Source organism: Zalophus californianus, chromosome 8 (genome assembly GCF_009762305.2).
Source record: "Zalophus californianus isolate mZalCal1 chromosome 8, mZalCal1.pri.v2, whole genome shotgun sequence".
NCBI lineage: Eukaryota > Metazoa > Chordata > Mammalia > Carnivora > Otariidae > Zalophus > Zalophus californianus.
In genome coordinates, this window is record NC_045602.1 from 36,085,549 (window position 1) to 36,112,585 (window position 27,037).

At 52.7% G+C, this 27,037-nt stretch overlaps 1 protein-coding gene across 1 annotated transcript; it reads right to left on the reverse strand.

The window, feature by feature from the left end:
• Positions 1–375: 375 nt before the first annotated feature.
• MAL (mal, T cell differentiation protein) lies at positions 376–26,835 on the reverse strand. Its single transcript, XM_027624084.2, has 4 exons — positions 26,656–26,835; positions 8,084–8,251; positions 6,530–6,655; positions 376–2,449 (listed from the first exon to the last, which is right to left on the reverse strand). Exons 1-4 carry the CDS (start codon positions 26,746–26,748, stop codon positions 2,375–2,377), a joined length of 462 nt encoding a protein of 153 aa, XP_027479885.2. The 5' UTR covers positions 26,749–26,835; the 3' UTR covers positions 376–2,374.
• Between the last annotated feature and the right edge of the window lie 202 nt (positions 26,836–27,037).

The window sequence follows — 27,037 nt, forward strand, 5'->3', positions numbered from 1 at the left end:
AGACTTCTTAAGTGCTCCCTCCCCAGGCATCGCGGGTTTCCAGAGGGTCTGTGCCCTTAGCAGGAAGGCCTGCCCAACAGTCAGCCCTTGCCCTGCAAACACCTCCTAAACAGCAGGGTGCAGAAGAGCTGAGCAATGAGACACACGAGCAAGGAAACTAGACGAGGTTCCGGGGCGGGGGCAGGGAGGAGGGTCTGGGCAAAGGGAAAAGCAAGACCAGGAGAGAGCATTTTGGGAGGCTGGCCATCCATTAACATCCAAGGAGAGCAGGATGCAAGTCAAATGCCAGATGAAACTGCAAGTTAAAAAAAAAAAAAAAAAGGACTCAGGGTGGGAGGGATGAGAAAGTCTTGTCAGAGAGTCACCTGCAAAGCCTTGGAGGAATACGGATTTTATCCATTTTATTGTTAGACCAATTTGCACATGAAAAGGAGAAAAGAGAAAGAACAAGTCAAGATTCCTTTAAAGAGAATGATTAAAATTCCAAAATACTGAGGAACCTTTGGGAAATTTAAGCAAGCCTTCAGTTTCTCTTTTTTGATGGGGGTCAAAAATGCTCCTCCATTGGCATCGTGTTTCTGGCTCAGCAGGATGCAAACAGGCAGTTTTGGGTGGGGGGGAATGCCCCTTCCCTCAATCAGCACTTGACTGCAAATTTTGTTAAACACACGACAAACTTCCTATCATTTCTTCATGATTTTTAATGTGTACTTTTTCAGGATAAAGCCTCAATCAAACTTTTTGCTCCTAATTTACTATGAAATATTTACTTCAATTTTGTTTAAAGTGGATTCACCAAAAGTGGCCTTTTTCTGGTACCATTACCCTGGGATCATAAAGGATCTCCTGAAAATACCACTGAGACCCCACTTAGTCAAGGCGTCCCCAAGTTGGAAGGGGAGTAAAATGTCAACTTGCTAAACCTCTGCCCGAGGCTTGAATCTTCGTTGTATGTGGCCACTAGCAAGAGGTCGTCCAGCCTCTGCCTGTAGACCTCCATAGCTGGGAGGTTTTTGAGGCACCTGTTTGGTGCCCAGCTGTGGAATATCATTAAATTCTCTGAGCAAAGAGACAAAGCAGCATTTTAAAATGGAAACTGGGCTTTCAGGATTGATTCCTAACTGAGCACCTCCTTCCTAACTGCCCCCGCTCCTTTCAATACAGACATCCCACACCTAAAACATGGCACTCACCACTTGTCCTTTTACTTCCTTTCCCTCAGGGGTCTGGTCCTCCCGCTCTCCTTGGGAGTGGCCCAAGGAAATTCTAAAAAACAGTTTATTACCCTCATCCCTAATTTGAACAGAGCACAAAGCACACTGTCCAGAGAATTTCCGATCAGCTTCACGAGGAGTGAGAAGAAACTTTTGCACCTTGTTTTCTTTTGGCTTAAGGACTTTTTTTTTTTTTTTAAGTAGGCGCCACACCCAGCGTGGAGCCCAATGTGGGGCCTGAACTCATGACCCTGAGATCAAGACCTGAGCAGTGATCAAGAATCGGATGCTTAACCGACTGAGCCACCCAGGTGCCCCCTGGCTTAAGGACTTCCTCATGGAGCACAGACCCCTTTGTCTTGTAGGGGTTCTATGTTCCATTAGAAAGAAGGGGTCCCCCCGGGCTGGTACTTAGCGAGTTTCCAGAGAGGGCAAAGCCATCTGACAAGCGTGGTAGCTGGGGAGGGTGGGATACCCAGTGACGGGCTCCCTGGCAGTGTGGTGGCCGAGCACACACAGCTGTCATCTGAACTGCCATCTGATGCTGCCTTTAGAGATTCCGTCTAAGCCAAAGGATTCCTCAGGAAGAAAGCTAAAGTGATGGAGTCCCTGATACTGGGGAATTAAAAACAAAACCCCCCAAACACCCCACAAAAGTACTGAGCATAAAGGCACTTTTAAGTATTTCAAAGGTTTATCATCTTCCACTGTGGACATCTGCAGACACTTGTTGGGTGAGCTTTACTCCCCAGGACAGGTAGACTATCCATGAAGACTTGGAAACGAGCCCCAGGATGGGTACTCAAGAGAGCTTGTGGAAAATTCCAACAGACAGTTCTCAAGATCTGGTCCAGGGGTCAGCAGGGGATCTTGGTTTCACAGTCACAGCCCCCATTTCCCACCCCGACAGCCCTCTTTCACAAACAGAAAATGACTCTAGAAAGACAGCTCAGTCGTTGGAGGTTAAATGCAGCAAGCCCCCAACCCTGACATGAAGGTATATGGGAGAGTAAACATAACACCCACAAGAAACAGAGCGTTGCTTTTTGTTTGTTTTCTTTTTTCCACCATTGGGAGTATTTGTGCATTCTAAAATGTTATACTGGAAGGCGGGCTGATCAGTGAACACCGTCTGAGTTTTCAGCAAAAGTTCTGCGGCTTTATGAAGACTTCCATCTGATTAAAGAAAACACTGCATGGACCACGTACAGCAGAGTGGCCACGTATGAAAACACCTGAAACCAAGACAAACAAGGATTAATGGGGGTGCATGGGGAGAGGGCAACGCATGGGCCGTCCACACTGAGCTGGCCACTGGCATGGTGCTCGGGGTCGATGGCCCGAAAGGGTGTGGACTGCCCCTGCTTCCCATCCTTCCCGCAGACATCTTTTCCTGCTGAGCCCAGATGTGGCCCCAGAATGCTCTCAGCACAGAGCTCCAGGTGACCCACCAATCCACAGGACTTGGTGTGCAAGGTCAACTATCTGCCGCCACACATCATCGTGCTGGTGCGACCCAGCTACAAATGGAGGCCCTCAGAGACCCCTCAAATGACACTGCTCTCCATGGAAAACATCCTCCCCCCCACACACCAGTTAAGGGCAGAGCCCATATTCTCTTGGCTAAGAGAATATAAACGCGTGAGTTTGCTGGCTCTGGTTAAGGTCTTGTTGCTGTCTGGTCATCCTCAGACCCCCACCAGAATTTTATTCCAGGAATCTTAATTTCACAAGCATGGGCAAGGGAGTCAGGCTCATGGGAAGTGAGGGGCTGGGACAGGGACAAGGGATTGGGGCTTTGGCAAAAAGGAGGGGGGCTTACTCAGAAAGCTGTTGGAAAGATCCAGTCAGCGTTTTGACGCTGGGAACAAAGGCCCTGGAAATGGGGCAAATAGTCCCTTTGTCCCTGTCAAAGCCCTGACTTGTGTTCACGTGGGCACCGTCTATTCCTATCACCTGCTCTGGGTGGCTGGCCTCCCTGAAGGCTTGCCTGCCCCCAAGTCAAATATCTGCACCTGGATTTGTGACCTTGGGTGTGGGGTCAAGAGTTTCCAACCCAGGCACGACATTAGGGCAGCTACGGTTCCATGACTCTTGAAAATGCCCATAAACACCAGCAGTCCTCATGCCTGATCTCTCCCTGCCTCCACAAACCCTTCACCCTCATTGGCCAGGGGCGATGAGTAAGCCAAGTTATTTAATAACAAATTTCAGAGCACTCATCCAGGAACACCATCTAAAAGGAGCAGTTGTATGTGAGTGAGCAGCACCTCCCCCCTCCAAAAAAACCCACCTCTCCCTGTCCGATGGGAGCAGTATGTTGTCTGGGGAATTCCAGACCCAGTGAGAACTGTTGGCAGGAGCACCTCTGATGTCCCCCGCAGTAGCAGGAAACAGACACTTACTCTCCAAGGGAGGTCAAGCAATGGCACACTGGGGACCCTGAGAGCCAGGGACATGAATGCATATAGTTGGGCTTCAGAAACCCCCTCCCTAAATGGCTGCCATTATTGTTATTCCAGATTTCTGCAGACCGTCTCCAGCTGCCCTCTCCGTTCTCACCAATCCCAGGGATCCCTCTGGCACAGACTCTCTGCTGCCAACAAAGGAGAGAGGGAGAAGCTTAGCTTTTGAGGCAGCTCCAACAAGTAACATGGAGGAGGGAGCGGCAGGCCAGATGCTTCCAAAGGTCAGGAATGCGTGGGAGAAGGCCTTGAGGTGCCTCCCCACTCCCCTGGCTGGCTACGCCCAGGACTCGGGAAAGGCTCGCTGTGGATGGGCAGGGTCTCCCCTGCGCACGGATACAGCTGATATTTTGAATAGAAAGGCATGACTTTACATTGAACCAGGCTCATACATGACCTTTAGCCCAGGGTATCGGCCTGCTGGCAACATTTTCATTCTTGATTCTCGCACTCCCGACTTGGCCTGGGCATGCCCATGTATACCTAATTCAACTAACAAAAATGGGGGGACATGATCAACTGCAGCGTGGATACATAGATGTTGGTGTAGTCATCAGTGGGACGCTAGACAGCAGCGAGAGTGAACACTCTACACCCCCACCCAAAAATGTGGATGAGCCTCACAGCCCTAAGGTTGAGAGAAAGAAGCCAGACGTAAAAGAATGCACATTGCATGACTCCATTACACGAAGTTCAAAAGCAGGGACAGTTGAACTAGGCAGCTAGAGATCAGGAGGCTGGTACCCTTCATGTGGGTGTGGTGACAGCGGCAAGGCGAGGGGACCCTGGGAGCCAGTCATTATGTTCTATTTCTCAGTGTGGATGCTTGTTACACAGAGAAGTTCACTTGATGGAAATTTACCCATTTGTACACTTGCAACCTACCCACTTCTCTGGTTGTATGTGGCATTTCGGTAAGAAGAAAAAGAGGGAAGTTGGAACACAGTAGATCACAGTGGTTCTCAACTAGAGATCTCTCCCCCGGGAAGAGGCAGTCATTCACCCTAACTGGCTTGTTCCCTGCTAGCTACATTCCACATGCATGTCACGACTGTCATCTGCAATAGTTTTATGGAAGTTGTTGTCAAATGCCTTGCTACTGATGTCTGTTCGGAGAGAAGGCTTCCCGGGTTGGGACAGGGCGAGGTGTGAAGGACGATAGAGGAGGCAGCTTACCAGCCCCCCAAGGGAAGGAAGAACAACCAAGGTGCCGCCTGGCTGTGTTCCTATTTAGAAACCAACCATCTTGGGAGATGAGCCAAATTGGGAGACATTCCCACACTGTGGCACATTTGAGGGGGTGCCAGGGACCAGAAGTGGCCATATTTATGGAACTGGAGAGTAGGCTGGGAACTTAAGGGGAATGTGTGGCTTCTTTGGGACAGGGGATGGCCCCTAGGGACCCACAGTCTTTCAGGAACTTTCCTCCAGACCCCTCTCTCTGGGAGCAGGAAGAACACCCCTGCTAAATCTTTTCCTAGAGCCCAACAATGCCCCTCCCTGTGGGTTTTCTCTCAGCCCCTGCTCTACTCTTTCCAAAAAGTGGGGATGGCACAGTTTTGGCACCTGGAGCTGGAATCTTCTGATCGATCATCCCATTTGACCTCAGGATTTGTATAATCCACATGTCGACTTCTAGAAATCTAAGGAAGAAATCTACTTCCTGAACCTCTTTAATATTTTTTAAGTGGTTAGAAATACATCTGATATTGTGAGTTCGCATGCTGGTGGGAGCCCACACGTGCAGAGCTCTGGAAAAAGGTTTTATGAATCAGAACATTCTCCTACTCTGTCATTCTGATTCATTCCACTAAAAAGAAAATCTGGGTTATAACCTCAAAGTTCACCAATGGGTCTGGCCCCACAGTTGGAGAACGCCTCTTTCAGGGTCCAGAGGCCCGCATGCACCGTGCACTCTGGCCACACACAGTGGGTACCCCCATTTGTTCTGCCGACAGAGTGAATGAGGCTCAAGCCCCCAGGCCCCCATTGCTCGCTGTGAGGCCTCGGAGAAAGGCATTTAACATCTCTGTAGTTCTGAGGGAGTTAGACAGGAACCACGGGCTCATTTCACAGATGAGCAAGCTGAGGCACCTGCTCAAGGAAATGGTGGAGGTGTGAGCTCCGGCCCCTCCTGCTCCAGCAGGTTCTCAGAGCTGCCGGGCAGGAAGCATCGTCACGAAGAGCTGAAGGCCTAACAGCAGCAACAAACACGCACAGCCGAGGGGTCTGGACATGCTGGGCCCAGAAAAGCCTTTTCACAGCCCCAGCCCTGAAGCTGGGGCTTGGTGAGACCCTGGCCACTCGATTTTCCATCTGTGGCCTCAGTGCTTCCCCGAGCCTGACCGTGTACTTGGAGGGAATACCACTCAGGGAGAGCCAGGAGCCCCACGTGGCCAGACTCGCTGCTCCAAACGGGTGCTAAGAGCACCTGCCCTGGACACCAACAATACCTGGCCCTCTTGGAGCAAGTTATCCATGGTCTCAGTGCCCTGGTTCTGCATCTGTGAATGGGTTTAATAAGAGCGCCTACATCTTAGTGCTATTGGGAGCGTTAGATCCTTCGTGGAGAGCTCAGACAGTGCCTGACAGTCGCGGTCATTTCCCTTTTGCAAAGCCCACCCAGGTGCAGACCCCCGGGCCAGTCCAGGCCTGCGCAGCATGGCACAGACTGGAGGGCTCAGGGAGGCTGGGGCACGTTAGCTCCCTTCTCCAGGGCTTTCTCCAGGGCTTTATTTCCGTAGAAGTCAGTGAAGTAAAAAGAGAGGGGAGAGCCCTTCCGCTGACCCTCTATCGGTGGGTGGGGGGGGCGGCGGCTGGGCCCAGGGGCAAGGGGCCTGGGACACTCACCACGGCAGAGATGTTCTCGTGGTACTGTTTATAGGTGTAGCCCTCCTGCATCCCGATGGTGGCCAGAGCTTCCAGGACAGAGGCACTGAGGTAAAACAGGGCAGCAACACAGTGGTAGGCTGCATCCTGTAGGGTCAAAGGGGGCCGTCAGAGTGGTCTTAGCAAGGCCTGTCTCCTGCCCTGCCCCCCGTCCCCTCCTGGCATGGCTCAGCTCCTGCCCTCATCTTCGGCCCCTTCCTTTGGAAAAGAAGGGCCTTCCCGCCCCGACCCTTACCCTGTCCACCCAACACCACACCCAGGCCCCCTCTTCACAGAGCATGTGTAACCAGCACTGCCCAGATGCTTCCGTCTCACTGGTGTGGGGACCAGAGTCAGGACTTCAGGAGAGAAGGCACTCTGCTTTCCTTTGAGGTGGGATCAAGGAAGAGATGGGGGTCAGAAGGGGCAGCCTGGGATCTAACAGGTAGAGATGGGCTCTGGCCCTGAGAAGCATCCCCTAGGTGGTCACAGTCCCAGTTCAGATGTGGCCTCAGTGGCCAGGGCAGGGTGACAGAGGCCCAGGCCATTCCCACTGTGCTTTTGTCTTGTTAGTCTTTGGTTTTTCTTGGGTGGGGGAGCTCCAGGTATGTTTAAAGGCAAAAAAGTACTAGAATGGGCTTTTGAGTAGCTGTAATTTGGAGGTGATTTTGAAAGTCTAAGTAGGGGGCGCCTAGGTGGCTCAGTAGGTTAAGCGTCTGCCTCCGACTCAGGTCATGATCCCGGGGTCCCGGGATCGAGCGCCAAGTTGGGCTCCCTGCTCAGTGGGGAGTCTGCTTCTCCCTCTCCCTCTGCTGCTCCCCCTGCTTGTGCTCTCATACTCTCTCTCAAAAAAAGTCTTAAAAAAAAGACAAAAACTTAAAAAAAAAAAAGAAAGTCTAAGTAGGAGGCCTTTTGAGAGTAGAGGCCTCACCAAATGGCCCTGCCCCCTTCTGCCATAGGAAAAAGGCAGGTGTCCCATGTGTAAGTTTTACTCCCTTCGAGGACCTCAAGGCAGAACTTATGCAGAATTAGGACCACAGGCCATCCCTCTACCGCCTCCAAGTTCTTCTCTGGGGACCCTACTTAGAAGGCCATCACTGGGAGGAAGCCTAGCCTCACTGGGCAGCCGAGGCCAGCCCCCAGGTCCCTGCCCCCTCCTAAGATGGAAACCAGCTCTCCTGGATGTTGGGAAACGCCAGCAGGCACCTGGCTGGTGCAGGTGGTGGAGGGGGGGTGGGGGTTGGGCTGCTGGTTATCCATGAAAAAGGCAGTCATGCAGGAGAAAGCAGAGCAGGCCCAATGGGAATCAGGCAGCGACAATCAACCTCTGCCTTCACCTTCTCCTGACCTCCCTGCTGTGTGGAGCCCTGGGCTGCTGGGGAGAGCTCAGAGCCAAAGGCCTGGTCAGCTCAGCCTGGGAACGGGGCTAGGACGCATCGATGGGACAGCCTCACCCAGCACTGGAAAGACCAGCCTGCCAGGGGAGAGGGTCCAATACCCACCCGCCCACCCCAAACATTCCGGGCTGTGACTCACCAGGGTGACCCAGGAAGTCTCCCCGCCGTGGGCACCAATTATGTACAGGACAAGCAAGGTTGTGGTGGCCAGGAAGCAGAACACGGACACAAACATCACCCAGCCCTGGATCAGGGGGATGGGCACCAGGGACGAGGCAACCAGGATCCACACCAGGCCCCCGAAGACCTACAGAGGGAGGGAGGGCAGGAGTGAGCATCAGAGCAGGAGAGCCCGCACCCGGGAAGGGCCAGACCTAGAGTCATGCTGGGGCATTAGGGGCAGAAAAACAGGAAGGAGCCAGAGAATGGCAGTGGGCATTTTCCTTACCAAAAATCACTCTTTCTGCCTGCATTGCCAGTCTCAGTCCAATCCCCTGCTTGCTTGCCTTTATTCACATTTTAAATGCAATTTTAATTTTGTATTTAACAAAAACGTATATCACACGCTTATATGCCAGGCACCGTCCTAAGCGCTTTGCAAATATTAACTCAGTTAATTCTCATAACAACCCTACGGACGAGGTACTGACCTGTTTGTCAGATGGGGAAACTGAGGCACATGGGCGCTAAGTGATTTGTCATCCCAAGAAAGGACTTATCTCCTCCAGTATCATCATTATTCTGAGGTTTTATCCTAGATTAAATCACTAACATTTTGACATTAAAATATCTTTCCTTTTATGAAAGGTTAGTGACTAGCAGACTCTTTTGGTCTTTACTTGGCAAAATAATCGACCACACTATGTCATAAGCATAATTTTTTTTATTTGACCCCTTAAGCCCCAAGTCCAGGAAGTGCTCTGACTACTGGGGTCCAGGCTGGGATGGAGAGGTCAGCCCGCCTCCTCACCTCCTCGGGGGGCCCAGGAGTGGTGTGAGAGAAGCATTTCCCTGCTGTTATCCGGAAGAAGCCCCTGTTGGTGTCTGAAGGCTCAGGGAGCCCCATGTTTTCAAAGAGGAGCGCAGGACAAGGTAGGAATCATAACAGCACCCTGAGGCCACAGTCCTGGCTCCCCGGGGACAAAGGCGCACATACTGAATCGGGGATTGTCTTCTCTTCCCTCTCCCTCCTCACCCCCGGGAAGGCAGCTCAGTCTCCTCCACCATCCCCCACCTAGGTAAGGACTGTGCTTGGGAAGGCTGGGACACAGGTGGAGAGGGCTCTGTGGCCAAAGGTCCCCAAGGTCCTTCGGAGCATCTAGGGGCTGAGGTCAGGCTGCCCTCCCAGCCGTACGTCCCCTATGGTGTGAACTCAAGTGGTGCCTGGGCTCCCTCTCCTGTACCTGCTGCCCACCTGCTGGGCAAGAGACCACCATCCTCACAGGTGCTCTCTGAGCCTCTCAGCTGAGAAGCTTCAGGATGGGATCACATCTGAGTAGAAAAATCAGAGCAATGAAGAAACTGGGGTTATCAAAACAAAGCTGGGCCTACTGACTCAGATCTGGGCATCTCTGACTAGAGCACTTCCTCTACTGTTGAATCTGAGGGTCCGTGAAGGCACTGGCAGAGGCGGTGGGACACATTTAACAACTTGCAGTTAAATGCACAAACAGGTAAATAAAGCAGTTTAAACAAAAATCCTTAGACCACTGTAGCATCCGATCTGAGTGCGTGTGCATTTCATCCATAGCTGCCTCTAAGATCACACAGACGACCGGCCTTCTCCATCACGGGCCCTGGCAAAGGGACATGAACATGCTGGCAGCTGAGAACTTGGCTGAGCGTGGCCTGGAGAAGCAGGAGAAGGGGACAATGCCTGTCTGGAGGGCAGAGGCAAGGGCCTGGGATGCTCCTCTCTTGAGCGTCCTTTACCTGGGCGCCAGGTGACCATCCAAGGAGGACCCATATCAGTTAGGTTCCCTCATATGCTCTCAGGGAGCCCTGCCCTTCCTTCTCCCTAGCAGCATCCAGGTGTACTTGGTTAGTTACAAAACGGCACTATCCCTGACCAGGTGATGGAGGGGGCAAGGGTCCCCTTGCTCACAGCTAACTCCTGGGTGTGGGACACCTGTCCAGCTGTGCGTCAGTGTCTGAGTTAGTTAACTGGCCTTCGGGGGCTCCCGTCAGGGGGGTATGGGTAAACTGGAATGATTTATGCGTTGTGTGTGGAGGGCAGAGCCCTGTGTTAGGGAATCCTGCGGGGACCCAGTGGGCCGGAGGTGCTCGTGGACAGCCAATGGACATGGTATTGATGAACACCGAATACCACACCAGGAAAAACGATTCTCTTTTTCACTCTTTGGTTTTTCTAAGGCAAGAAGGGCTCAGGGTTGAGTCAGGGGTCTGGAGCTCCCTTAGAGCATGGGCTTCCAGAATGGGCTGGCAAAGGTGAACTGGGGAATGACACTGTTTTTATTTTTAAGATAGTGATACAGTTATTTTGGACAAAATTAACTAAAAACCGTATGGGGTAAGTTAATGCACAGATGGTACCAGGAAATGGCAAAATCTGAGAATATGGCTCTCAGGCTGCTCTACAGACTTCTCTAACTCTACCTCTGTCAGCTAAGTTTCTCCCTGTGGGGCTTGGTTGGGAATCATGGGCAGGAGAAAGAAGGTGAAGTCAGAGTGAAGCCACGGCCCGGAGCGCCTGCCATAGAGTCCGGAGCATGCACTAGCTAGAAGTGGCCCCAGTTTTGATGCTGAGCTTCTGGTACTCAGTGCAGAGGGAAGCTTCAGGGTTCATCCGGACACTTGACCTGCTTCAGGTGTGTGCTTTTACCAGTCTGATGCAGCTGTGTTCCAGCTCCCTGGAAAATGCATTCTCTCTCTCTCTCTCTCTCTGTCTCTCTCTCTCAGACTCCTGGAGTCTGTAGTAAGAATACCTGTCCATAGGAGCAAAGCCCACCCTGAACTCAATCCCAGCCCCTGCCCTCTGGCAGACCTCAGGACCCTATCCTGCTTTTGGGTCTACAACCTTGCCAAGGTCCTTTTAACAATTATTTCTTTGCACCATTTGTCTATAGTAAGATGGTGGGAAACAATTCTCTCTCTCTCTCTCACAGCTTTAATGGAATATAATTCATGTACTAGACAACTTGCCTATTTAAACTGTAAAATTCAATGGTTTGAGAATATTTACAGGTATGTGCCATCATCATCTCCAGACGAGCTTTAGGACCTTTTCATCACCTCAAAAGAAACCCCGTACCCTTTAGCTATCGCTCGCTTCCCTCCCTCCCAACCCTAAGTGACCACTAACCTACTTCCTGTCTCTAGATTATACTATTCCGAATTTTCACATGAGTTGAATCATATAATAAAAGATGGGCTTTTTTGACTGGCTTCTTTCCTTTAGCATCCTGTCTTTCAAGGTGAGAAATTCCCTCTCAAGGGAACTTTTACGAAATAGCTACCATCATAGCGCACCCCACTGGCCCATTCCAGCCCCCACCATTTGGGGGGACACTGAGTGCACGTGTCTCATTTCTCTGGAGCGTCCAAGCCGCAAACAGCTGAGGAGCCACGGGTTCCCAGGGACGTTCCCGGAGGAGGCACGCCACCAGCCCAGACTGTCCCTGCAATGTATTTTAAGCTACACACCATGCGAACGTCATGTCCTCAGCACAGGTGAAATGACTAAAACCCGGGGGTTTTGCTCCCAGAAGACTGGCAGGGGCCTGCCCTCTACCCCTCACAGCCCTGCCCAAAGGGTTCCCCAGGCGAGGACCGCCGGGCAGGGGGGTTTGAGATAGGGGCCGAACAACCCTGAGGACGGGAGGGGGCGAGTGAAAAAAGACGGGCCTGGGCCGAGGAGTCTATTCCCAGCTAGATGTCTGGGAGCAGCGCCCTGGATACAGGCACCGCGGCTGTGAGAAGCCGGGCGCGGGCGCCGGTTGGAAGCGGCCACAGCGGTCCCAGCTGCGCATGTGTGAAGGCTCCGCGCCTCCCGGGCACCCCGCCGCCGCCGCCGCCGCCGCCGCCGGCTCGCGAGCCCTGCGAGAGCCTCTCTCCACCCACCCCCTCTGCACGGGGCTGCGGCGTGAGGCAGGCTCTTGGGCGCCAGCCTCGTCGTCCACAAACGGCAGTTTGCAGCGGCGTCTCGGCGCGGCAGGCTGGCGCACCCTGGTTGACGCGAGGGATGTGAGTGCGGAGCTCCTGGCGCGGTGCCCGGCAGCACCCCACCACTGGGGTGAGCCGCTGTTCTCCCGCGAGGCCAGCAGCCCTCAGACACGTGCAGAGGCAGCCAGTCTACAAGGCAGGACGGGAACCGGCGCTGAGGGGGCGCCGCAGCCCGGACTGTGCAGGGCCCCGATCCAGTCTCGAAGGCACGGTTGGACTAACTGGTTTACCGGGCCGAAAGGTCAAGGAGTGGCTTTCCAGGGCGAGGAAGGAGTATATAATAATAATATAATTAATAGAATAGAATAGAATAGAATAGAATAGAACATAACCGGCCAAGTCCAGAGGCTGCGGAAGCAGCAGTGAGGGCTTCAGAAGGCCAGGGAGCTGGGCATAAGGTAGGCAGTGAGGGGGAGGGGTGGCTGAAGATGGGGCTCAACGGGCACAACACTCGAGACAGAACTGATCTCTGGGCCGGCGTGAAGGCCTTTAAGGCCCCGCTCCATGGCAAGCTGGGGTTCAGTGTGAATCATGGGACAAAGCCGGTGCCTGCCCCACCCCACCTACTAAATGTGCAGAGAGCAAACAGAACAAGCATAGCATCCATACCCGGGGAGATAAGGCATCCTGGGCAGGGAGCAGTCCACCCCATCCTGACCTCAGGACCCAATTGGCCAAATATTTGTCAAGAGAAGGGGGTAGGTGAGGGTTCATGCATTTCCCTTTGTAAAGAAAACTCCAAGCAGCTCCCAGCTCCCAGGCAGCAAGTGCTCCGAGGCAATCATTCGGAAACATTAGTCATCCAAGTGGAGGCATGACCACAGTTTCTGTTTATCTCTGTCAACAGGCCGGACTTCCCATTACCCCCTGCCTACACCAGGTCACTGTCCTCCATAATAGAGACCAGAAACAGTCTCTAAGTTGGGTGGCCTGAGAATGATCTGCATTGAGCTCTCTTGGTGGGGCCCAGAACCCCAAGCTGGAAAATAGTGGTGGGTCTGAGCTAACACCATGGTTTGCAGCCTTCACTCTACGCTAGAATTGTCTGGGACACCAATGCCTGCGATCTGACTCCAGTGGAGAGAAGAAATTACCAGGACATAATCCATGGATTATGTCCTGGTAATTCCTTTCAAACAGAATAAGAACTGGCTCCTGTCTCCAATGCCCCACTCGGTGGTCCAGCGATGCCCACTGAGGCAGCCTCTCCAGGTCCCAACTGGGCTCTCGGTGCAAAGCTCCCTTCCCTTTCCTCTCCTCAAGCTTCAATCCCTGTCTTGCCTTGAATGTGAGGTTAGCTCGTCCTTGGGCGTCCTCCAGATGCAGGGGAATGAGCTGGTGATCTGAGGCCCTTGCCCCTGGTGTTTGAGGACTGGAAACCACCCAGTTTGGGATGCTGAGCAGAGTTGAGGTTCCCTAGGAACCAGGGGTAATACACAAAACCAGACTGAAAAATTCCAAAGACTTCAAAGAGTTTATATTTGTGCCTGCCCAATCAAATGATTTTTGTAAAAAAAATTTCCTCAGGGGATAGTCTTTGAGGGAGCTCTTGTGTAAACTTAGAGAAGGTTCTCCGTTTTTCTTTCCGAATTAATCCACAGGAGGCAGGCTAGCATGGTGAAGGGTGTAGACTTTGGAACCTGAGCTACCAGGTTTCAATCTCACCTCTGCCACTTACTAGCTGGGTGGCTGGTTGTTTCTGGTACGTTGCTTAACCTCTCTGTTCCCTATTTGCAAAACGGCGATAACAACAGTGCCCACCCCAGGGGGTTGGAGTGAAATGGGGTTGTGTCTGTGGAGTGCCTGACACATGGTGAGCGCCTGAGCACTTGCTCTCTCAACTGTAACCGTGTGAAAATTCCAGTAGGTCTAGGATCTCCACGTGCACAGTTACCCACTGCAAACAGGATTGGGACCTAGAATTTAAAAATAACTTCAAAAACATCAGAAAGGAGAAAAACAGATGATCTCCCAGAAATCAAAAGTTGAGAAAAATGTGTCCGCCTCTGTGGAAGGAAACTCAAAAGACACTTAAAAAGGAGAGAGCCTTCCTTCAAACAATGAGCCTTGGTTACAAAAGGGGGAAAAGGAATCCTCCAGCACATTCTTGAGATTTGTGTGGTGTTTCCACTGCATGTGCTGGGCTGAAAGAGCTCTGCATCCACAATCGCCCAGTGTTTTTCCTGCACGGCTGGGATATCTGAGGTCAGTGCAGGAGAATCGCTCAAATTCTCTGGGTATCTTCTCTGGGGCTCCATTTTACTTAGTCAGGGTCTTCACAAGCAGATGCTTTCCCAGTCACAAGTCAAGGTGTGAACTAAAGAGGATTTCCCTCGCAGGGCTTCCCACATACACGCTTGGTAGTGTGGCACCTTGGGGTCCAGCGTCAGACTTCCCAACGGCTCCGAGGGCATGGGGTGGCTTTCCTGAAGGCACACGTGAACAGGAGTGTGTAATCTGAACTCTCGAGAAGCAAAGGAAACTGGTTACAGAACGCAGACGGTGCACCCAACACTAGGCTGTCCTGCCACTTTGTGAGAGGCCACGGGATCATCTCCCCAGGAAGGAAAAGGGAAGATGGCCACCCCAAATGAGGCGGGTCCCAGCTGCCATGAGCTGGTCCCAGCTGCCGTGAGCTCCGAGCCCTTTGGTGCTCTCTCGAGGCCACCAGGAACAGTCACCTCAATTTGTGTTGAGGGAACTGTCTGTACTCACTGGACTATTTGAGCAGTCAGGGCTTATTGCAATGCCGGAAAGCCGTGTTGCGTAGGTGATCTTACTAGTGTAGTAACTGTGTGCTCTGCAAGAAGCTCAACCAGCTCTAAGGGTTGGGTGGCTAAAAAGATTCATCATTCTGTGAGTTAGAGTAGAGAGTGCGCGTCCCTGAGTGAGCGTGTGGGTGAGAGCACGTGCATGGGAGCGTGTGTGCCTGAGTGAGCACGTGGATGGGGGTGTGGAGGCTGGTTATGGATGTGCTATTGGGGAGGAGGGAAATGCTAGGGGGGTCCACAGAGCTGGATGCCTGTGGGCAGGCACCACCCTGGCATTCAGACCAGGTGGTAAGAGAAGACGCAGAGGGAGCCTCATCTGGGGTGGCCATCTTCCCTTTTCCTTCCTGGGGAGATGATCCGTGGCCTCTCACAAAGTGGCAGGACAGCCTAGTGTTGGGTACACCATCTGCGTTCTGTAACCAGTTTCCTTTGCTTCTCGAGAGTTCAGATTACACACTCCTGTTCACGTGTGCCTTCAGGAAAGCCACCCCATGCCCTCGGAGCCGTTGGGAAGTCTGACGCTGGACCCCAAGGTGCCACACTACCAAGTGTGTATGTGGGAAGCCCTGCGAGGGAAATCCTCTTTAGTTCACACCTTGACTTGTGACTGGGAAAGCATCTGCTTGTGAAGACCCTGACTAAGTAAAATGGAGCCCCAGACGCAGAGGGAGCTCAGAGGGAAAGACCAAGACAAGACCCCCAAACGCAGAAGCCTTCTCCAAACATCCCTCAGCTCTTCTCTTCAGGTCTGAGAGGCAGGCTGGGGACTCTCCCTGTTCTGAGGAGTGGTGATGGCAGGAAGCACCCATGTGGGGCTTATGCCAGCATCTCTGGTTCTTGTGTGAAGCCCACCTCCCTGGTGTGGAAGGGCTCAGCCCCGCCGCGAGTCAAAGGAGAGGCTTCCTTCACTCGCTCCCTCGCTCACCCCCTCCCTCCTTCGTTTGGTCATCCGTGCATTTAGCAGACGCTGACAGTGCTCCTGAGCCCGGCCAGAGCTGAGGCTGGTACAGCCACCGCGGCAGACCTTATCCAGAGACTCACACCAATGTCCGGAGTCCATCTCTCCTTTCAAATCCTGCTGCCAGGCTCCACCGGAACAGTGCTGGCTCCACCAAGGGCAGAGTCAGGCCCTGGTAAAGGTGTCGGGGCCCCAGGGAGGGTGACGCGCTAAACACCTCTGCCCAGGACGGGGACAGAGCGCAGCAATTTGCACAGACCCCCTAGGGAGGTGTGTGTGGGGGGGAGGGTCAGAAGATTCTCCATGTGTGGACCCCACCCCCTCTGTTAACTGAGAAGGCAGCTGATTGGGAGTCTGACCTCTGAGGCTACTCTTAAAGCAAACACCAGGAGTGGTGTTGAGGCCACCTGACTCAGTTTACCTATGCAAGTTGCTCTGCCCTCCCGGCCCCTTCATCAACAAATTCATCCTTCCAGGGGAACCCATTATGCCATTATCCCTCCCAAAGCAGGCTTAGATAGTGTCCCTTTATCTAATCTGGAGGTAAGGCCAGATCTCAGGGGGCCTGGAGTCTGTGAAGAGGGAGGTAGAGACTTGAGATTCACAGGGATAGGGGCTGAGTTCAGGTCCGCAGTGGACATTAACAGGGTCGGGGTGGACTGAGAAGAGGCCCCTGTCCAGGCCCACGATCCCACTTCCCTCAAGTCCCAGGGAAATCTCTTCCACGGTACACACTAGACCTCGGCTTGAAGCACCTGCCGCTCATCACTCTCTCCTTGGGCAGAGGACAGTCACCCATTCCTGAATGAATGAAAAGTTCTTTCGGGTCCACAGAGCTAGGGGCATTCAGACAAGCATGTCCTCATCTGGATGGAAAAGTTTCCTAACCACACCTATACCCACGGGCTTTACCCAGCAGGATAAACAGAAACCAGTAGGCTCCATGAAGAATACCAGTAAGCCACCTGTAAAAAGGGCAAATCCGGGGAAATGCTAGACCTGATGGGCATGGCTGCAGTGCCAGAAAAACAAGAGGTACTAATGGGAGTTACCATGAGGATAATAATGCAGTGAGCGAACAGACAAAACAGGTGTGTACCCTCTGTAATGAGAAGGAACTGCCCATATAGGGCCAGGGGCTTCTTTCTAGGGTCCTAGGGGTTCTTTCTTGGGGATTGCTGGTGACTATCAGCTTCATCCTCATCTGCCCTTGGAGTCAGACACTCCTCTTGTGATTCATATCAGCCAGGTGGGAGATGAGAAGTTAGCCCCCATCCTACTGATGCATGATAAGAACAAATGCTTCAGAGGGCACTGCCTGTGCCGGGGACACGGACAGACTTACAGTGCAGGCAGGAGACAGAGCCAAGCAAGGGCCTGCCGTACAGGTGCCAAGTGCCAGGAAAGGGGTGCTCTCAGGGTGGGCTTCCCGGTGGAGGCACTAGGGAAGTCTGGTCCTGAAGGATAGAGGGCTTAGTCCCACCATGCCACCTGCACCAAAGGAACGCCTTAAATGGAGACCAGTGGAGGACTATGGGCTGGTTCTGGAAAGAGTCCTAAGACACAAAAGCAAGGTGGAACCTTCCTGTCAGGCCCCTCTATACATCCGTGTTTGGCTTATCACCAGCCACAGGGCAGGATGGCGGCTGGGAGAGGCGGGGGCACTCTTGTGCCGGAGACCGCCCTCTCCCTGAACCAGTGCTCTTCCAGATGGCGATACACTGACACTGAAGACAAATCATTTCCGTAAGTCTTAATCCCAGGCCCACTGGTAACTGGTTCCTTCCCCTGGGGGCAGATGCAGCAAGGTGCCGGGCACCGAGAATTCACAAAGCTCTCCCCACCCATCCTGGCACCAAACGGGCAGGGTGGTGCGTGAGAGAGGCTCCAGACATTCCCTGCCCCGAGGCAGAAGACAGGACAGGACTGCCATGGTGCCCCTTCCCCCTGGCCGCCGCAGCAGGCTAGCCAGGGGCAGCTCCGAGCGGGGCAGGCACGGGGAAGGCCTTACAGGGGTGGGATCTATGCTCTACTTGACAACCTCAGAGCCAAGTCAAGTGTGCCCGCAACAGCCCCACCCACTCCCAAATCTCACTCACCCCTGCCTGAGAAGGGCATTTAAGGCAAAAGGTAGTACGGGATGGGTCTTACGGCCCCCATCCTGCAGTTGCCCCCCTTAGCAGGGCTTGGCCAGTTGATCTCAGAGCAGGTGTTTGAGTCATTAGAAAATTAATAACAGTTGTACTTAATAGCTATTGAGCAGTAACTATGTGCATCGTGTCGTTTTAAGAGCTTTGTGCATACGACACTCATTCAGTTATTCCTCACAGCAATCCTTGAGGTAGGTGCTGTTATATCCCCATTTTATTGATGCAGAAACTAAGGCACAGTTGCCTGCTCGCATCCTCGCAGCCACTGAGTATCCGTTCCCACAGGCTGGTTGTGGAGCCTCGGTCAGATGCTCCATGCGTGAGGCAGTTACCCGAGGCAACCCACAAGCACTTCGCCACTAAATCTCTCCCCTGTCTATAGGGTCGCTTTGGAAACAGCCCTGAATACAGTCAAGTAACAGGAGACAGAGCCCTGCTCCCAGCCGCCCTGGGTCTAGAGAGAACTGCAAGGGAGGTGGCTTCCAGAGCAGGCTTCCCCTCCCCCACCCCCCGCTTGTTCAATAGGCTCTGTTCTTTCAGAGGAAAAGAATACCAAGGTTTGTGTTTAAGACCAAAAAACAAGCAAAAGGACATTACTCCCTCTTCTGTAGGCACAGGCCTGCGGTTCTCATCCCTGGGTCCATTAGCAGGACACTTGTCATGAGCTGTACCCCTACTAACAGGTGTGAGGCTGCCACCTGTTTGCTCCCCCCATTTAGAGCCTGCACCCTTGGGTTTTCTGAGGGCCTTCTTCAAACTTGGATCCAGGAGTTTTGGGGGGTACTCCTCCTGCCTTCTCCCCCCTTCTCCTTCCTCTTCCTGCCCCCTCAGCTCCCAGCCCAACTGTGTTCTAACAGGAATCTGGGGCTCTGGTGTGGAATTTCAGGTCAGCTGAGACAGGCTGTGACTCTTCCTGCTGCCCGTGCATATCAATGTATGATGGCTGGTGACAAGGCTTTTCTTTTAGTTCCCACATATTTTTCTCAGGCCTTAGGGGGAGCTGCCCAGTGTGGGCAGAACATTAGCTATGCATGAGGTGGGAGTGGTAGAGAGCCTGGAGCTCAGCGTGGCACAAACCAATGCCAGTACATTATTACCCTGGGAAATAGTCATGCTGCTGGAGCCCAGCACGAGCTAACCAGGAGCTAGACCTTTCCACCAGAATGTGGAAGGCAGGTGGGGCCCCCACGATGCAGAGGACCAGGAACCCGCTTCAGGCCCCCAGGAACCGTCTGAAGCCTGTGAGGAGTCAGCCTACACTTACTTGCCCATGGCATCAGTGCTTCTGGAACAAGGGGGGCCACTCACTCACCATCCTCTCGTCCATCAGCCCCTGAAGAGAACACCTGCTGGAGGATCTTAGTGTCTGCCCCTGGTGGTCTTTGGTCCAAAACATTATGTCTGGGGACCGATACTTGACAGTCCAAAAGGAAGCCCCAGACGGCCTTGCGTGGGCGGTGGAGGCCAGGGCTTAACCATGAATCCGTGAGGACTCGGCCCTTGGCCCGGTCCAGGCCGGCTGGCCCCATCCCACCTCAAGGTAGGCCCCAGGTTGTCCAGTCCCCTCCTGTAGCCTTTCCTTGAGAATGTGCCTAATCCCAGAGCAAAGCCAAGCTGTTCCAAAGGTTGTGCGAACTGGCCTAGGCTGGCAGAACGGCGGGCTCCCCCACCTGCTGCCGGGCGTGGCAGGTGTAGGTGAAAATAGTCAGCCTTTGTCCCTGACCCAACCCGAGTGACCTGCGTGCGAGCACTCCCCCTCCCCTGCAGCGGCATCTGGGATCCTCCTTTCTTCTGAATGCTCGGACTGAGAGGATGCCTCACACCGCCCAAGGAATTAGCCCATCTGCATCAAGCCAGGGAGTGACCTATGGAAAGCTTAAAAGCAAGCTTTTTCAATGAATGGTGGTTGCGATGACATATGCGTGACCGTGTGGGAGTTCAGCCCCATCATCGCACTCAGCAGTTTCCAGAGAACAGCTCCAAGTCACTGACTCCTGATCAAAGCAGTCCTCTGGTTCTTGAAAAACCAGAAAAGTCATTTCTCAACTCCAAGAACAAACCCGTGAGAGACCTCTATGTATAATTCTTCCCCTCCCTTTAGAGAGGAGGAAAGGAGAAAAGCCAGGCAGGGTCCTTATCCCCTTCTAAGGAGGGGGGGGCCCCCAAAGCAAGACAAAGACACAAGGCCAGGAGTCAGTGGGCACAGACAGGGAAGGCCAAGCTCAGCCGCTGTCCAGCAGGGCCAGCCCCGACTCCCTGGGGACTATAGAAGAGATCCCTGGCTGGGGCAGCAGGGAAAGTTGACCAAGAGCACAGAGGGTGCCTGCCTTGAACCCAGGAGAACCTTTAGGGCATCTGGTTCCCTCCCTGGCCTCTTACTGAGAACCATCTCCACTACCCTGTCCCCGGTGGAAACTAGGTCGAGGGGGTGGGCTGGTCTTCCTGTGGCTACTCCAAACCTTGCTGAATCAATGGCTCAGCAAATGCAGATTCTTGGGCCCAGCCTCGACGTAGTGACTCAGATCCCTCAGGGTGTGTTTTTGACAAGCAGACCCAGGGGCTGGGAGCTCCCCAGTGGCTCCGAGCTGCCCCTTCACTCCCTGGGGGAGAGAAGGGAAGAAGGGAACCAGGCCTTGCCCAGGGCTGCCCTGTGGTCGGGGCCCCTTTTATGGTCCTTCCTGCTGCAGGCAAAAGTTCATCGAGGGTGTTTGCGTGAAGGCAGAAACTGGGACATGATTTGCTGTCACTGCAAGAAGTGCCACCCTGGAGACTGAGTTACCTGGGCAAGCTATGCTCCCCCTTCTTCCCTCCCCCTGCAGCCTCAGTCTCCTCCCAGCTCAGAAAAATCAGGTTCCTCTGAGTCCTCATGCTATGTTCTCAGTGTAACCAGAATGTGGACCACCCACCAGAACACTGCTGTGTCATCCTGCCCCCACCCCACCCTCTCCACCGGATGATCTGGGGCGGCTGCTCCCCAGGCAGGTGAAAATCTAGGGCAGGTCTCAGGACTTGTCTGGTCACTCTCATGATAAAAGTCCCCAGTCACTCTGGGTCAGAGACGCAGTCTCTTGTGAGTAACTACTGTGTCCAGTGCACTGTGAGAATCAAAACTGCAAATCCACTCCAGGGGGCTCCCCCACCCCACCTCAGAAAAGTGCACCCACCCCAGGAGCCAGGACTCTCACCCTCATTCTCTGCACTCCCCAGGTCTCTCTTCACTCCCAGCCGATCTGTCCTCGGCTTTGCCCTTTGATGGGCTGGGGAGGATGAGCTGAGTTAATGGTTTCATAACCTGTTTTCGGGCATTTCCTTCACAAGTTCTGAAGGGGGCGGGGGGTGCGGTCATCTCTCCTGGGACTTTGTGAGAGAAGATTCCTCTGGCCCTGGCCAGGGCTGAGACAAAAAGCTTCCTATGTTAACATCTTGTTCTGTAAATGGTGGACCAAGTGTCACAGAGCCCCTGGCTTAGAAGGGAAGGAGGAAGAGGAAGCAGAGACTGTGGTCCCCAAAGGCAAAGTCCTTGGGTGGGGACAGAGGAACAGGCCAGAGGCAAAGCCCCAGGTTGAGTTGTTGGGAGAGGACATTCCACAGCGAGCCCGCCCATTTGGGGTGCCCCTGTGACCGCACTGCCCACAGCAGCAATATGGCCTGTGTGGCTCACACCGCCTGGTTGGGCCAGCCTTCCACTCCCTGCCACAGCCCTGCAGCTTTCGGAGGTCTGGGGTGGGGTCCTGGGCCAGGGTGAGGTTGCCATACACCCCCACCCACCCCTCCCCTGAGCCACCACACTTCCCTGCCCCTGTGGGCAGTTTCCTTGCCTTGGGAGGGGAGGGGAGCTTCACCCTGTTGGCCTTGGCTGCTGGCATCTGTGACTCCCAGGCTATGCGGAGGTCAGGCATGGGAGTATGAACCGTGAGTAATCAATTCAAAGGACTACAGATTTAAAACATACCAAGCATTTCACACCCATTGGGTTAGCAGAAAATTGCAAATTCTGATGCTACCCCATGTGGCAAGGATGAGGAACAATGGGGACTTTCACACACTGCTGGTGGGAGTTGGCCTGGTCCAGGTTTTGCTTGAAACGTGTACAATTTGGGGACCTTCTTTATTAAAGAATATGAAGTAAGGCAGGGTCTTGGAAGGGGCCTGAGCTTAATTATGCTTCATCGGCTTCCGGGTAACTCTGCTTCTGGAGCATGTACATTGGAATCATCCTTTTGCATAGCGATGTGGTAACAGCTGGGAAAAGGAAGATGTGCATTCCCTATGAACCAGGAGGTCAAATCCTCCCTGTGTGCTCTGGGAAGAACTCCCCCACATCTAACTAAAAGGGCACATACAAGAATGTTCTTGGCAAGGCTATCCGTGCTAGCAGAAAGCAACAGACTGCAAACAGCCAAAATGTCCATCAAGAGAAGAACAAATAAATAGCGTCAACCTGCGGGATGTTACTATTTTCATAAAGTGAAAACATATAAAACAATGCCACGTGCAGTCCACCCATAGTGAGGTGTGCAGTCTAGGTTTAAATCAACTCTGCTTGGGAGTAATGAACACCATGGTCAGCCTAGGGATTGTCCTGAGGATGGAGGGAAGAGAAGATAATCGTAGAACAGCCAGTGCATTTAGATGCCACCTGAAAAGCTTTATTTCCCGAATACTAAAAGTAAATCAGGCCAGATATTAAGATTTGACAAAGTGAAGTGCTAATTATGTGGGCACCTTTTCTGTAAATATGAAGTATTTCTTAATTTTTGTTCTTTAACAAACTTAAGGGAAGTCTACATAACATAAGACGAACCATCTTAAATTGATGAGTTCAATGGCATTTAATACATTCACGATGTTGTGCAACGACCACCTCTAACTCCAAAACATTTTCACCACCCCAAAAGGAAACCCCATTCCCATTAAGTAGTTCTTCCGCATTCTCCCTCTCATCTCGGTCCCTGGACAACCACCGGTTTGTGTTCTGTCTCAATGGATTTACCTATTCTGGAATATATTTTACATAAATGGAACCGTGCCATACATGACCTTTGGTGTCTGGCTTCTTTTACTTAGCATAGTGTTTTCAGAGTTTATCAACTTTGCAGCATGTACCAGTACTTACTTCATTCCTTTCTATGGCTGGAGAATATTCCACTGTATGGATAGATCACAGTTTCTCTATCCATCCACTGAATTGGGGCTGTTTCTACCTGTTGGTTATTGTGAACAGGGCCACTACAAACATGCATGTCATGTACCTATTCAGGTCCCTGCTTTTAATTATCTTGGTTAAAAATCTAGCCATGGAATTGCTGGGTCATACGGTAATTTCTTTTTTCAGGAACCACCAAACTGTTTTCCAGAAGCAGAGGAACCATGTTAGTTTCCACCAGCAGTGTATGAGGGTTCTAATTTCATCCTGGCCAACACTTGCTATTTTCTGTTTTTTTTTTTTTAATAATAATCACCATAATTTCACGTGAAATCGTACCTCATTGTGGTTTTTATTCCATTTTCCTAATGACTAATGATGCTGAACCTCTTTTCATGTGCTTATGGGCCATTTGTATAGCTCTTCTGGAGAAATGTCTATTCACGTTTGTTGCATATTTTCTAACTGGCTTGTTGTGTCTTTTTGTTGTTGAGTTGTAATAGTCTGTAATTTTAAAAAACCCTCCCAGTACTATGGTGAGCGCTGGGAATTGTGCAAGACTGTTGAATCACAGATCTGTACCTCTGAAACAAATAATGCAATATATGTTAAGAAAAAAAAAGAAGAAGAAGATAGCAGGAGGGGAAGAATGAAGGGGGGGAAATCAGAGGGGGAGACGAACCATGAGAGACGATGGACTCTGAAAAACAAACTGAGGGTTCTAGAGGGGAGGAGGGTGGGGGGATGGGTTAGCCTGGTGATGGGTATTAAGGAGGGCACGTTCTGCGTGGAGCACTGGGTGTTATGCACAGACAATGAATCATGGAACACTACATCAAAAACTAATGATCTAATGTATGGTGATTAACATAACAATAAAAAATTAAAAAAAATAAAAACACCAAAAAACCCCACAAACCGAAAAAAACCCTCCCAGAGTTCTTTAACTCACTACTCTTTCCACACATCAAGAGGCATACAGCTTCCGCTCTACAATGTTACAACCCGTGTTGGGGGAAAACTTAAAGGACCAGTGTCTGCTTTCTTTTCTGCTCTCTGGCACCCCATGGGTACATCCCCACTCTGGAGAGGAAGAAAGAGATTCAGAGACACACTGGGGCACGCGAGGTCTCTCGGAAAGTTGGGAGGAAGGAAGGGAGGTGGGGGAGCAGGGCTGAGGTTAAGGAGGAAAAAAATCACTTGGTTTTTTTTTAAAGATTTATTTATTTCAGAGAGAGGGAGCACAAATCAGGGGAGAGGCAAAGGGAGAGGGAGAGAGAAAGAATCTCAAGCCGACTCCCTGCTGAGCTCAGAGCCCAACAGAGGCAGGTCTCAATCCCAGGACACAGAGATCATGACCTGAGCCAAAACCAAGAGTCAGATGCCACCCAGGCGCCATTAAGGAGGGAAAAAAAAAAAAAAAAAATCACTTCTAACAGCTGAGAGGAAACTGTTCCGAGCAAGAAAGAATGATTTTTCTAGAAGCCCCTACCATCTCAGGTCACAAAACAGCCCCAGGAGGAGTAAATTTCCACTAATCCATGGTTCTGAGATTTCCCACACCCAGCCTTGCACTTTCCCTTATTGGGTTCTGGGGGTGGTATCCTCTCATCCCTACCCAGCAGATGGCCCTGCTCAGCGGGGCTGTTCCCACCCTCAGGGGTAATCCTTCCCCTAAACTGTGATACCAGGAGGAGGCAGAGGGCCCTGGAGCTTAACCCTTCTGTGAAGCTGCCCCCTGCCAGCACCTACTGCCAGCTGAGCCCATTCTTGTCAGGGCAAGAGGAGGATGGTGCCCCAGAGTCTTCTGCCTAGAGCTCAAGGAACACACTCTCCTGATTCTTGTTTTAATGCTCCTCAAACAGCTACAAAGGCAGAGTAAGCCACTCTACATAAGGGCCATTTAAGAGACACGAGGAAAACCCTTTGTTGCTTAAAAATGTCTCTTGCCTCATCACACCTCACCATTAGCCATCATCTCTTTTGGTCATGAAACTCTGCCTTTGTAAATGCAGCAGCCTCTGAAGGAACCACCCATTACTTATTCCCAAGTCATAGGGTCTATACGTTCTTTTTAGAAATCCAGCCTTGGGCAAGCACAGGCCAACTGCTGCATGGAAGCTCAGATGAGCCATTTGGGAAAAGAATGTGCCAGTGAATGCAAGCCCCTCCCCTCTGGGCCTGGGTGTCCCTATCCATAAATGATGGGGCTGGGCTTAGTGGTGTCCAGGGTTTCTTCTAGATGTCACTTCCTTGATTCTGGCTAGCTCCAGGATTTGAAGTCATTCTGGATACATCCAGGTTTGGGCTCAACTCAACTCACACAACTTCAGTGATAGGGTGCCCCCAGGCAACCTCAGCCCCCTTAACCCTTTCCCCCAAGCCCTCCAGGGAGAACAGAACCTGCTCCCTTTGCTGTTCACACCCTCCTGCCTCCCATCGGACAATAAGAAGCCAGGGTCCTGTTTTTAAACAGTCAGGTTTGGACATTTTCTTTTCCAACTAACCCTCCAGGCAGCCACTTCTGCAGTGGGGGTGCAGGGAAGTCGAGTCTCTGTGGCCGCCACGCACCACACCCACAGAGTAAATACACCACGCCCCCTCCCAGGTAAGGGTCTGTAGCTCCTGCGGAGTTTAGGCCGAGGGGGGGTCTGAAGCGTCCCTACACAGTGATCCCCTTTCTAGGAGCCGGGCGTGCGAAGCGCTTTCCCGGGCGGAGACAGCGCAGCTCCAGCTCAAGGAGGGACCCGTGGAGTTCCTGCTGCTCAAGGTGAGCCAAGGCGCAGGACCGCTCAGGCCAGCCCCTCTCCCTTACCCCCACCCGCAGTGCAGGGCAAAATGACTGTGGCCAGCAAACGATGGCCTGTTCTATTACTTCCAGATCGAAGTTGTGGCAAGTACATTCACTCGCCAGAAACTTTCAAAGGCCCGAAGAAAATAATCCAGATTCAGCTCCTCCTACGACACCAACCCAATCTCCAGACGTCGATTGGCAATACATACTCAGGTTTCTTTCTCTTTCTTCCTTTCTTTCTTTCTTCCTTCCTTTCTTTCTTTCTTGCTTTCTTGCTTTCTTTCTTTTTCTTTCTCTCTCTCTCTCTTTCTTTCTCTTTCTTTCTTTCTTTTTTTTTAAACGAAATCCTAACCTTGGGAAAAGCTGGGCATTTTGTACAAGGACGTCGCTCTCCAGTAAGGGCATTCTCTGCGCGGCTCCTGTGAGGCTTGGGAGCGCAGCTTTGAAACCAGCGCACAGCCAGTGGACCCAGGCCTAATTCCAACATTTGACCCATGCTGCGAATTTGGTTTTCCCATCTAGGTCCTGAAGACTGTTTACCCCCTTGGCTTGTCTAGAGGGGGCCAAACGACCGGGGGTGGGGTGGGAGGAGGTTTCCTCACTCTGGCCCCGCTACCCCGATGCTCTGGGGACCTGCGCAGCCTGCGGATCCGCCGCCACCACCCATCCCCCCCTTCCCTGGCACGGGCGCGGACGCGCCAGCCACTCACAAACTCGAAGATGAAGAGCAGGTCCGGGAAAGTGGCGAAGACCGCGAAGCCTCTGGGCAGGGTGCTGCCACCCGACGCCGCTGCGGGGGCCATGCGGGCGTGCTGGCGTCGGCCTCGGGACTGGACGCACGCGGACCGCTCGCTTGCTCTGCGGAGCCCAGTGGCCCGGGCGCCCCCGCGCGCGGGTTAAGAGTAGGGGAGCCGGGGGCAGAGGAGGGAGGAGCCGCGGTCACCGCCCGCCCTCTCCCCGCCCAAGTCCAAGACACGCGCCGACGGGGATCCGGCCCGGAGCGCCGCGGGTGCAGTCCTGATCCACCCGGAGGGCGCGCTGCGGACTTGGGGCGCGGCGGGCGGGAGACGGACTCCTACGTCCCACCTCCGG

Coding starts and splice junctions, on each gene's coding strand:
- MAL (XM_027624084.2), bottom strand. CDS start 26,748: ATGGCCCCCGCAGCGGCGTCGGGTGGCAGCACCCTGCCCAGAGGCTTC. Junction 8,252..26,655: donor TGCTCTTCATCTTCGAGTTT/GTGAGTGGCTGG, acceptor CTCCCTCTGTAG/GTCTTCGGGGGCCTGGTGTG. Junction 6,656..8,083: donor AGACTTCCTGGGTCACCCTG/GTGAGTCACAGC, acceptor TTGACCCTACAG/GATGCAGCCTACCACTGTGT.